The 12,092-nt window shown below is 43.0% G+C and overlaps 2 protein-coding genes across 4 annotated transcripts in view; both read right to left on the reverse strand.

Moving 5' to 3' along the window:
• Nucleotides 1–608: 608 nt before the first annotated feature.
• Nucleotides 609–4,522, reverse strand: bcl2l10 (BCL2 like 10). The gene is made up of 2 exons (XM_060853155.1): nucleotides 3,842–4,522; nucleotides 609–2,094 (listed from the first exon to the last, which is right to left on the reverse strand). The coding sequence occupies exons 1-2, from the start codon at nucleotides 4,361–4,363 to the stop codon at nucleotides 1,972–1,974; spliced, it is 645 nt and encodes a 214-aa protein (XP_060709138.1). The 5' UTR covers nucleotides 4,364–4,522; the 3' UTR covers nucleotides 609–1,971.
• Nucleotides 4,523–9,761: 5,239 nt separating this feature from the next.
• LOC132834147 (guanine nucleotide-binding protein subunit beta-5) overlaps nucleotides 9,762–12,092 on the reverse strand; it is a 76,336-nt gene continuing 74,005 nt past the window's right edge. For all 3 annotated transcript variants that reach the window (XM_060852790.1, XM_060852791.1, XM_060852792.1), the window contains exon 12: nucleotides 9,762–11,152. In XM_060852790.1, coding sequence (XP_060708773.1) covers nucleotides 11,141–11,152 — 12 coding nt within the window. In that variant the 3' untranslated portion in view covers nucleotides 9,762–11,140. The remainder of the gene's footprint in view (nucleotides 11,153–12,092) is intronic.

Here is a 12,092-nt window from a genome sequence, read left to right on the forward strand (position 1 = left end):
CTGTTGTCTTTGCATATGTGCATGATTTGTCAGTCTGATCAGTGGTGTTACCAGATAGATATAAACATTTGATGAAACTTATGAATTCATTGAGAGCGCCTACATCCACCTCTAACATCATTCAAACTTTAGCCCATCTAAGTTCAGCTACTCCCTAGACTAGTCCATTGCATACTCTCCCCTCAAGACACTTTGAAGTCATGCAAAACACTTGCTCGCCTACACACTGGCTCCTATGCCTGTGAAGCAACCTTGTTTTGAAGTCACTCAGGTCCTCAGTCCTCCCCTACTTCCATCCAGACTGCATGAGCACCAAATTTAAATTGCTGAAAGTGCCTTGCACTTTCAATTGCAGACATTCAGTTCTGGTTCATACTTTATGTCTCCAACTCCTGCCTCCTTTGGTCAGAGGGCCAAAATCAGTCAGGGGACCACAAGGTTCTTGTCAATTGTCTTGGAATGATTCATTTCCTTAAAAAAAAGTGCTCTCAAATAGCAAAAGCTTTAAGGCAATGGTGGTTGAGGTTAGAATATATGCCTGTATTTGTATCAGGTTTCACAGAGCCACTTGAATAAGCTAAGTTAATCGAGTGTTACCACACAGAGCCTCAAAATTTGCAAGTTTCATTGGTTTTGCCATTTTAGCATTACAGAAAAGTCACAACCAACTTTAGCCACAAGCACACCATCATATTTGGGGAAGATAAAACTTAGACACATTAACATTTTAAAAATTAAAATTATTTGAAACTATAGAATTACTTGCTTATTAAAGCATTGTACCCAAATGGCATACATATATCAGAGCTGGGGAAAAACAAAAGACAGTAAAGTAATACATATACAGGGAAACCCCGAAAAAGCAGTGTTTCCTCCTCTAACACTACTTAGAAATAATTAGAGCACAGCAAGGAATTTTGTTGATCAACCAAACAAATTTGACATCCTATGTCTGAGAACATCCCAAAGAATACAGGAACTATATATAATATTAATAGCTCCATACACCAAGGATAAATGCTCAGGTAAAAGCGAGCTTTTCAAAGCTGATTAAAAATCACAGCATGATTTTATTTTAATAAAATAAATACTATTATGCAATTTAATATGTGGGATGTTTAAATTGTGATTTACCAACTTCCACAACTGAATTGCTTACAACATTCTAACTTGCATGTACAATGTAATACAACCTTGATACAGTACAGAATTATTAACACTTTGCTAGTGGAAAAAAATTAAAAAGTTACTTTGCTTGCAATGGTTTGCTAGCTAATGTTTACACTGTACAGAGATATGGAAATACCATATTCCATTAAAATTGTTATCATTTAAGACTAAAAAGATTGAATAAGTATTACTACAAAATAATAATGGACTTTCGCAGATCAAAACTAATGACAGGAAAATGGAAGATGAGAAACTAACAGTACTTTATATATACACTGAAAGGTTTTATATTAGGTGGTTTCTTTTAATTTAAAATTTGGAAAAAGACATCAGATGCCACAACTGATATTCTATTGCAAAAAGAACAAATGGATGTCTTGTGATGAGTCAATTGTATTTGGCTATGCCTTGTCATATCTAGATTACTCAATAAGTTAGTGCAATTCTTTGAGATTCTCAGAACAGAACTAGGCTGTAGAAAAAGGCTTCTAATTTCCAGGTTGGTCATAACCTTGCCTTTTTTCTTCAATGCACTATTCTTACAAAAGCCTTTTTAAAAAGATTAAGAGATACTTTGTTGTATTGTAGGCAGTATATTAAATGAAATTTAAGTGTACAAACATAACACTAGCAAAACTGCAGACAATTTTTGAAAATCTTCTGGTTTCTTGCTGTAATGTCGCACACAATGGAAACCTCCAAAAATACCTTAGAAGTGAAGATAAAAACGGAAAACATTGTGCTGAGAAATTTATATCTTCTAGATGTTAGCAATTGTTCCAATTGGTCAGAAGCACCAGTCTATCGGACAGCAAGAAGACAAGCTAATCCAGCTATGCCAAACCCAGCAACTGTTATCAGCATGTTGCGTACTGTTGACTCTTGCCAATGGTCATCACTGCCAAAGAATCTGAGAAATCCCTCCTGTTAAGACAAAGAACAAATTTTACATTCACCAAAACAGCTTCACCCCTTTAGTTCCATTTGTTGAGTCTAATGTTACTATTAATATTTGGAACACTAACAGAACATGAAAGACAAACAACCGTATAAAATTCTGAATGTTAAATGGTCATATATCTTAACACCCAGGTATAGGGAACACTGAAATCAGATTACACACTAAAATATCTTCAAACAAACATCAGTACTGACAGTTTATGCTGATGCATAAAGTGTCTTGCAAAAAAAAAATATTCTGACTGTATTCAATACAGGGGAAAATCAATGGGAACATGAGAAATATTTAAACCTCAATAAAGTACTATCACTTCCATAAAATTAATAGATTTATATATTCTTCGATTTTAAATGCCAAGCACAGCACTGTTCAGCATAGAAATCAACCCCATTCAGAAAACAGGGAAGACAAGCAGCTGTGTTTGCTTCAAGATCCACATTCAATATCATGCATTGTGTATGCATAAGCCCAGCTGGTGCCTGCCAGATGTCTATGTAAATTTCCCTAGTCCATATTTCTTAATGCACTTTTATTGATAGAGGATCAAATACAAAAATCTACATATAAACGAGTGTACCACTTAAAATATTCAAACAATTTTTAAAAAATCAGCCAAAATCTCTAGTACAATTTAAAACATTTATCTCCCCTTAATACTAGGAAGGATTAATTTATTTTAAACACATTCAAAAACCCCAAAATGGAGATCTATGCTGTAGCATTTTAAGATTCTTGCAATTCTAAACAAATGAGGCTTCTGAGATTATACTATATTAACATTCTATTTCACATACAAACAGGTGACTTTTAAACCAAGACAATTCAAATATGCAACACCTTGAATAAACAATGTCACATGAAAACCTCCTCCACAACAGATTTCTTTTGTAAGAAAAGAAAAAAGGTTCCATGGTCATTTTAGTTATGCTGGTTGGGGTGGACAAGTTATGCTAAATAAACACGCCCAAGGAGTCAGTAGTGTTCCTGCCTGAATGCTTCAAATATTGAAATTAGTTGTTGCAGCATGGCCTTATGTTATTAGCACGAATGTTCAATGGAAAGGATAAGCGAGATACCACTTATCCAGTCTTTTGTTGGTCTGTTGTGAAAGGTTCAGGCCATCAGCACGTTTCCTAACGATCTCAAGGGGCTTGGTGAGCACGTGACCAACCTTTAAGCTTGCCTTCAAAGTGTGATAATCTCAGCCATTGCTCAATCTTTGCCCCAACCCATTACAGGGTAAACCACCGCGTCCCATTTACAAACCCGCTTGCTTCTCCAATTCCCAACATGAAGCCACGTTTGAGGGGTTGGTCAAGTAGCTCACACTCCTGCCTCAGTATTAGACCAGTGAGTCAGCACTCAACTATTAGCTACTACAGGAGTTACAGGGACATTAACACAGGGAAGAGCCAGCATAAAGGCAGAGTTAAAAAAAAAATCACACCACCAGGTTATAGTCCAACAAGTTTCAATTGAAGCACTAACTTTCGGAGTTAGTTAGGAGGTTTCGAACCTCCTTCAATCAGGACTATAACCTGGTGTTGGTGTTTTTTAAACTTTGTACACCCCAATCCAACACCAGCATCTCCAAACAATGATAGTACAAAGGCAAGGCGCTGATGAATACAGGGAGGAACTATTCTTGAAGGAGCAGGGAATCCGTACCCAAGGTCAGGCCCTGGGCTGCCTCCTGGACCCCGGACTTACCCAGCCCCCGTTCTGTTCAATCCACTCTCGCCGCTCCTTGCCCAGATAATTGGCCACACTCTCCGCCAGCGAATCCACAAGGCTGGGCCCGGCCTCCGGGCTCATGACGATGCCCGAGTCCCTCATGTGCCGGCCCAACACCCCGGCGAACGCGAAGATGCTCACCACCCGGCCCCAGTTCATCTTCTCGTCGGCCGACATCTCCTCCACCACCCGGCGCAGGAAGTCGGCCGCGGCCACCGCCGCCGCCGCCGCGGTTTCGGCCTCCGCCCGGCCCGACGCCGCTTCCCCCTCGGGCCCGGCCGCCGCCTTCCGCGGCCAAGCCGCCATCTGCAGGCCGTTGTCGAAGCGGCTCTTCATGTTGCTGAAGGCGGCCTGGTGCTGCTCCACCATCTGGTCCGCCACTTTGCGGAGGGTGAAGGCCGTCTTGTTGGGCGGCCTCGGCTCCCGGGCCGGGTTCAGGCAGTGCTGCAGGTAATCGCGGGCCAGCAGCAGCGCTTCCTCCTTCACGCCCTCCCGCATCCTCCTCGCCTCGGTCGAGTGCAGGCCTCGCTCCTCAGGCTGCTCGCTACCTGCTCCCAGGGCTCCGCTGTTGCCAGGGGTAACGGTTGCCCAGTCTCCTTGTTCCTCCTGCCCCGCCCTCCCACAGTCAGGTTGCCCCAGTGACGCTCGCGGCTTCGCCCCCCCCCGTAAACCCTCCCCTCCCGAATTCCGGTCGCCCCGGTGACGCTCGTGGCCCCCTTTCCCTTCCTGACGTTGCCCGGTAACACTGACAGAGACTGCGCCGACAGTAGCGGCGGAGCTGCCCTTTAAATGCACGTCACGTCCATTGTGACGGCGCACGAGCGTCACGTATTAAAGGGACGCTGGCCCCGCACCCCACCAAAAGCTGCCCAGCTCCTACCCACCCAATCCCTTACCCCCCCACACCCACCCTCATTCTCCAACCTAATCCCTTACCCCCCACACCCATCCTCATTCCCCAACCCAATCACTTACCCCCCACACCCACCCTCATTCCTCAACCCAATCACTTACCCCCCACACCCACCCTCATTCTCCAACCTAATCCCTTACCCCCCCACACCCACCCTCATTCTCCAACCCAATCCCTTACTCCCCACACCCATCCTCATTCCTCAACCCAATCACTTACCCCCCACACCCACCCTCATTCCCCAACCCAATCCCTTACCCCCCACACCCACCCTCATTCTCCAACCCAATCCCTTACCCCCCATACCCAACCTCATTCCCCAACCCAATCCCTTACTCCCCATACCCACCCTCATTCTCCAACCCAATCCCTCACTCCCCATACCCACCCTCATTCTCCAACCCAATCCCTTACCCCCCCACACCCACCCTCATTCCTCAACCCAACCCCTTACCCCCTCCATACCCACTCGCCCACCCCACACCCATCCTCATTCTCCAATCCAATCTCTTACCCCCATACCCATCCTCATTCCCCAACCCAATCCCTTACCCCCCACACTCACCCTCATTCCCCAACCCAACCCCTTACCCCCACACCCACCCTCATTCCTCAACCCAATCTCTTACCCCCATACCCATCCTCATTCTCCAACCCAATCCCTTACCCCCCACACTCACCCTCATTCCTCAACCCAATCCCTTACTCCCCATACCCACCCTCATTCCCCAACCCAACCCCTTACCCCCATACCCACCCTCATTCCCCAACCCAATTCCTTACCCCCCACACCCACCCTCATTCCTCAACCCAATCCCTTACCCCCCACACCCACCCTCATTCCTCAACCCAATCCCTTACCCCCACACCCACCCTCATTCCCTAACCCAATCCCTTACCCCCCATACCCACCCTCATTCTCCAACCCAATCCCTTACCCACTCTCATTCCTCAACCCAATCCCTTAACCCCCATACCCACCCTCATTCCTCAACCCAATCCCTTACCCCCCACACCCACTCTCATTCCTCAACCCAATCCCTTACCCCCCACACCCACCCTCATTCTCCAACCCAATCCCTTACCCACTCTCATTCCTCAACCCAATCCCTTACCCCATACCCACCCTCATTCCTCAACCTAATCCCTTACTCCCCATACTCACCCTCATTCCTCAACCCAACCTCTTACCCCCCATACCCACCCTCATTCCTATCCCTTCCCCAAACCCACCGGCATCCCCAACCCAATCCTCTCCCCATTCCAGTCCCATCCCCCATATCCAGCCTCATCCCCCATCCCAGTCCCTTCCCATACCCACCATCATCCCCTTACCCATCCTCATCCCCCTCCCAATCCTTTCCCTCATATCCACACCCTCATCACCCATCCTAATCCCTTCCCCCATACCCACACCATCATCCACCACCCCAATCCCTTTCCCCATTCCACATCCTCATCCCAATCCCTTCCCCCACACCCACACCCTCATCCCTCATTCCAGTCCCTTCCCCCATACCCACCCACACCCTCAACCCCCATCCCACTCTCATTCTTTCCCACCCACAAACCCCATCCCACGCCCAATCTAATCTCTTGCCCTGTACCCACACCCTCATCACCATCACAATCCCTTCCCCATACCCACACCCTCAACCATCATCCCAATGGCACCTTCATCCCTACCCACCCATACCTTCAATCCCCAATTCCATTCCCACCCTAATCCCCTGCACTATTCCTATCCCCCAAACCCCATTCCCACCCCAAAAATCCCCATCCCTATCCTTATCTCTACTCCCAATTCTCCAATCCACTCTCACCCCCTTCCACTGACCAGCAATGCTGCCAAGTGGATTATGCAAGTCAGTGCGCATGGTGGCTCAGCAGTTAGCATTGCTGCCTCACAGCAACAGGGATCCAGGTTTGATTCCACCCTAGGAAGACTGTCTGTGTGGAGTTTGCACATTCTCTGTCTGCATGGCTTTCCTCCCAAAGTCCAAAGATGTGCAGGTTACATGGATTCACTGTGCTAAATTGCCCCATAGTGTCCAGGGATTTGTAGGTTAGATGGATTAACCATGGGATATGCACAGTTACAGAGATGGGGGTGGGATGCTCTTTGGACGGTTGTGTGGATTTGATGGGCTCATTATTTCTCTAAGTCACCTTAGTCTATTTGTTTGATGGGACAGAAGTGCCACCTGAAAGTTTATTGAGAATAGGCATAAACACAGATGAATTTAAGGATGGACTCTCAGGCTTGCTTGTCTCTACTCTGCAGCTTTGTTCATGTCCAGGCAGCATTGAAAAGGAACAAGCAGTGTCTGTTAGTGTACTAATTAAAGTGGTGGCTACATAAGCACAGTGGGTAGAAAAGAATACAATGGTCCATTGATGAAGAGGAGTTTGGGGAGATTCAGGTGGACGATAAAACACTGACATTGGCCAATTTGGTTGAATGGCCAATTGCTATGGTTTAAATTTTAGATTAGATTCCCTACATTGTTAAAACAGTCCCTTCGGCCCAACAAGTCCACACGAACCCTCTGAAGAATAACCCACCCATTTCCCGCTGACCAATGCACCTAACACTATGGGCAATTTAGCACGGCCAATTCACCTGACCTGCACATCATTTGGATTGTGGGAGAAACCAGAACACCCAGAAAAAACCCACACAGATGCGGGGAGAATGTGCAAACTCAGCACAGACAGTCACCCAAGGCTGGAATTGAACCTGGGTCCCTGGCGATGTGAGGCTAATTCTACATACTTCGCTATTAAAATGTTTACAACACTCCAAACACCATGCCAGCTATGATTCAGCACCAGCATTCTTGTCTGTTGATTCAGAAGTATGTTGGTTCAAGCCATTCTAAAGTCTTCATTACCTCAGATGGGCTTTTATGTGGTACTTAGGTATGTGCTGTACAGTCAAGTGATGAGATTTACTGCAGCAACATCTACACCTTGTAAGAGGTTCCTATTTGGCAAATATCTTCTTCAACCAATGGAATGATCTGGTTATTTCAATGCTGTTAAATGAATCTTGCTGTAGAAATTGATTTTATTTTGTAAGTGGACACAGTGATCACACTTGAAAAGTGTTTCAGTGGCCTGAAAGCACTTTGGGATGTCTTATGGTCAGGCATTGTGCTGTAAAAATTCAGATCTTTTGCTTTGATGCTACACATTGATGACCAGTGCATTATAGCTCCCACGTGCACATTTACTGTTACAGAGCTAGGACTGCTGTACACCACAATATTGTAACACTTTCATGCCCATAAACAGACAGGCTGGCTGCCACATTATGACTTGCACCCCTATATATGTACATAAATTGTTTGGCACAACATTTTAAAGCACACCAGATGATAGATATGCACGTGCATTATTTCTTGAGAAATCAAAGTGAAGGGCCAAGTATCAGTGCAGCACACCAACAGGGCAAAGATAATAAAAGACAAAAGTTGATCAGGAAATAATGAATAACTGGTATAAAGTTTAGGTTTAGAACCAGTAATGAAGCTAAGGCATTCAACAGTCTGATGTCTGAGAAAGAATAGGTTTTGGCAGAAGACTGAATGACAATTTCATTAAAATGTGTGCCTATAGCTGAGGGATAGCATATAGAGGCATATTTAGAGATCATGAGAGTCAAGAGAGCAAAATTCAAATGTACACAATTTCAAAGGTAACAATAACATTATACAGTTAAAAATCACACAACACCAGGTTATAGTCCAACAGGTTTAGTTGGAAGCACACTAGCTTTCGGAGCGACGCTCCTTCATCAAGTGATTGTGGAGGGCTCAATCAATCACCTAATGAAGAAGCATCACTCCGAAAGCTAGTGTGCTTCCAATTAAATCTGTTGGACTATAACCTGGTGTTGTGTGATTTTTAACTGTGTACACCCCAGTCCAACACCGGCATCTCCAAATCAGAATAACATTATAAATATTCATCAAAGAGCAAGAAATAGTAGAATGGAAGGGTTGAGATTCAAAGTGAGAAAGGGATCACTTATCAAGCATGTCTGTTTCAGGACATCTTAGCTGAAGGATTTGGTCTGCCTTTATATATAATCTCAAAAGGAGACATTAGGCTTCCAGGGTAACATTAAACAAAGTATTGCAAATACGACCCTTTTATTTGAGGGGATACATCAATATGAAAGCAATATCAGAAGGAAACATTGAATAAATTAATATTATTTCATCAAATCCAAAATCTCCCAGTCCCTATGGCACCCACTGGTCAAGTGTGTCAGGGCGCTAACAGACATTGCATGCTTGAAAAATGTCTTTTTAAACATAATAGATTTCTAAATTAAGAAAGTTTATGAAATAAAGTTTTTTTTCCCCATTTTGATTCACGATATATTCTTTGGTGCAAAGAAGGACTCATTTCCTTGAAATATTTTTCACTGGCTGACCTATTTATTCAGCATAACTCATATTACTGTGACTTTCAGAAGCAGGGGTCCACCATGGTTAATGATAATCTTTGCCGGTGGGTAGAACTCCTCTTTTTGTTCGAGGTCACCCCTCTTTCTGGAGTGAAATTACTGGCTGTTTGAGAAACTATCACCCTGTTCATTTTAAATAGTTTAAAAATCAAAATTATGTGGAATCATTACCCTCTTCCTTATTTAAAGTCTGGTTGAAGATTTGTAGCTCGGGTGTCCGTTGTTGTGGTTCTGTTCGCCGAGCTGGAAGTTTTTGCTGCAAACGTTTCGTTCCCTGGCTAGGGAACATCATCAGTGCTATTGGAGCCTCCTGTGAAGCGCTGCTGTAAGCACTTCACAGGAGGCTCCAATAGCACTGATGATGTTCCCTAGCCAGGGAACGAAACGTTTGCAGCAAAAACTTCCAGCTCGGCGAACAGATCCTTATTTAAAGTATAAAATCAAAACATTTGACATTATTTAAAATATTATATGTTCCATTTATTAATTTTTGGTACATTTCAAAAGATTTACACAAATTTTCACCAAAGGAACTGTTTAAATATACACAAACAAGTACAGTAAACAAAACCAAAATTGTATACTGGTTCTACAGAAAAGAAATGCTTTAACAAGGACCCTACAAAGAGTCAGAGAGCTTTACTTTTTGCCTAGACCCCAGTAGTATTGTAACATAGTATTGCACTTCTTACCAAGTGAATTGAAATCTTCAAAAGTTCACAGTGCATTTAAATCTACTGCATTGGATTACATTGATTGAATTTTACAATTTACCACTTCAAACACTTTATGCTTAGGTTAGTCCTGCTGCAATATTCAATGTTGTCAAACAGTCATTGTCTATAGACCTACTACAGATTTGACATCTGCTATTAAATATTATTTTACAATTCTGTAAAAAAAATTATGCTGTCAAAATGGGCATGCCGAATTTTAAACAAAAGGGAACTTTGCCATCGATAAATAGTGTACCTATTCTGCACAATTCAAATTACTGTATATATCACATACATATTATCTAGCTTAAATAGATCCTCTACACTGTTCATTATCCAGTTCATTCACCATCACACCATAAATTTTCACATATAGTTCTTATTAAACACATAATATAAACAATTCTTTGTAACAATTCTTTAGAGGGTCTCTTCCCCCAGTGCAATCAACAATTTGACCAAAGAAAGCTACAAAAAATGCCCCACAGATTAAATCATTCTGATTTGAAGGGTTTGCTGAAAGAATCATATAACACAGAAACAACCCCTCAGTCTAAATCACCCACGCTGAGCAAGTTTCCCAAACTAGTTCCCACTTGCCTGCATTTGCCCATATACCTCTAAAACGTTCCTATTCATGTTCCTACCCAAATGTCTTTTAACTGTTCTAACTGTACCTGCATCTACCACTTCTCTGGCAGTTCATTCCATGTATGAACCAGTGAAAAGGTTGCCCCTCAGGCCTCTTTTAAATCTTTCTCCTCTCACCTTAAAAATATGTCCTCTAGTTTTGAACTCACCCACCCTGCATGGAAACATTAAAGTTTTGATGTAAATGTGCAAATTAAAGAACAACTTACAAATGGCCAGAAAGTGGGGGAACTTATTACTGAATAACATTTGGAAAAGGCAGAAACTATTTTGAAAACATTTTATTTGCTCTAGGTTGAATTGAATGACGGTACCAAAATAATAATTCTCTAATCTTCTACTAGAACTCTTAAATTATTAGATTGTCATTACAGACTTGGTTATATGTCACAAACCCAAAATATTTTCACATTTCCTATAACAGACAAGATCTAGGAGTCAAGCCATCAAATTAGTAACACCACGAAATCCTAGAGTGGAAACTTTATTGAAGATTGGGTGATCAAGTTCAAGAAACTTTAAGCCCAAATCTGCAAAACAGAATAAGAAAGGCAAATTCATTTTGTTGGTTTATACTGGTAATGATCTCAGTACTGTTAAGTGAAGACATTTCGGATCATTCACGGCACAAATTTTCTTCTCAACCTCACTCCAATAAAGTCATGAACGTATTTACGCAGAATGGATTTATAATTTCACTTGTCCAACAGAGAGAAATCGTCCACCAAGGGGCACACTGTGAAATTCTTCTCTCAGACAGTTGTGAATTGGTGAAATTCTTTAAGACAGACAGCTGTAGAGATAAGGTCGTTAAGTATATTCAAAGGTTATGACAGATAGATATTTAATCAGTAAAGGAATCAAAGATGATAGGGAAAAGGCAGCAAAGTCGAGCTGAGGATCAACTCCATGATCTCACTAAATAAAAACGAAAAGAACTGCAGATGTTGTAAATCAAAAACAAAAACAGAAATTGCTGGAAAAGCTCAGCAAGTCTGGCAACATCTGTGAAGAGAAATCAGATTTAATGTTTCGGGTCCAGTGACCCTTCCTCAGAACTGATGGTGGTTAGGAAAATGTGGGCTTTTATGCAGAAAATAGGGGTTAACGAGTAAATGATAGAGCCCAAAGAGAGATAAAAGCAGTTGGACAGAGAAAGGAGTGGATAATGATCTGGCTCGGAGGGTGAATTCCTGTTAATGGAGACTGGTAGTGGCTAACAATGGGTTGTGTGCAATAGCAGATTATGTTACAACACGGCCTGGTGTATAGGGTGGGGGCTGGGACATTAGAGCGTTCAAGACCCTTAAATTATTGAAATCAATATTAAGTCCAGAAGATTGCAGGGCGCCCAGGCGGAAATGAGGAGCTGCTCTTCCAGCTTGTGCTGAGCTACACTGGAGCACTGCAGCAAGCCGGAGACAGAAATGTTGGCCAGGGAACAGGATAGGTGTTGACATGGCAGTGACT

The sequence above is a fragment of the Hemiscyllium ocellatum genome, chromosome 39, assembly GCF_020745735.1.
Source record: "Hemiscyllium ocellatum isolate sHemOce1 chromosome 39, sHemOce1.pat.X.cur, whole genome shotgun sequence".
NCBI lineage: Eukaryota > Metazoa > Chordata > Chondrichthyes > Orectolobiformes > Hemiscylliidae > Hemiscyllium > Hemiscyllium ocellatum.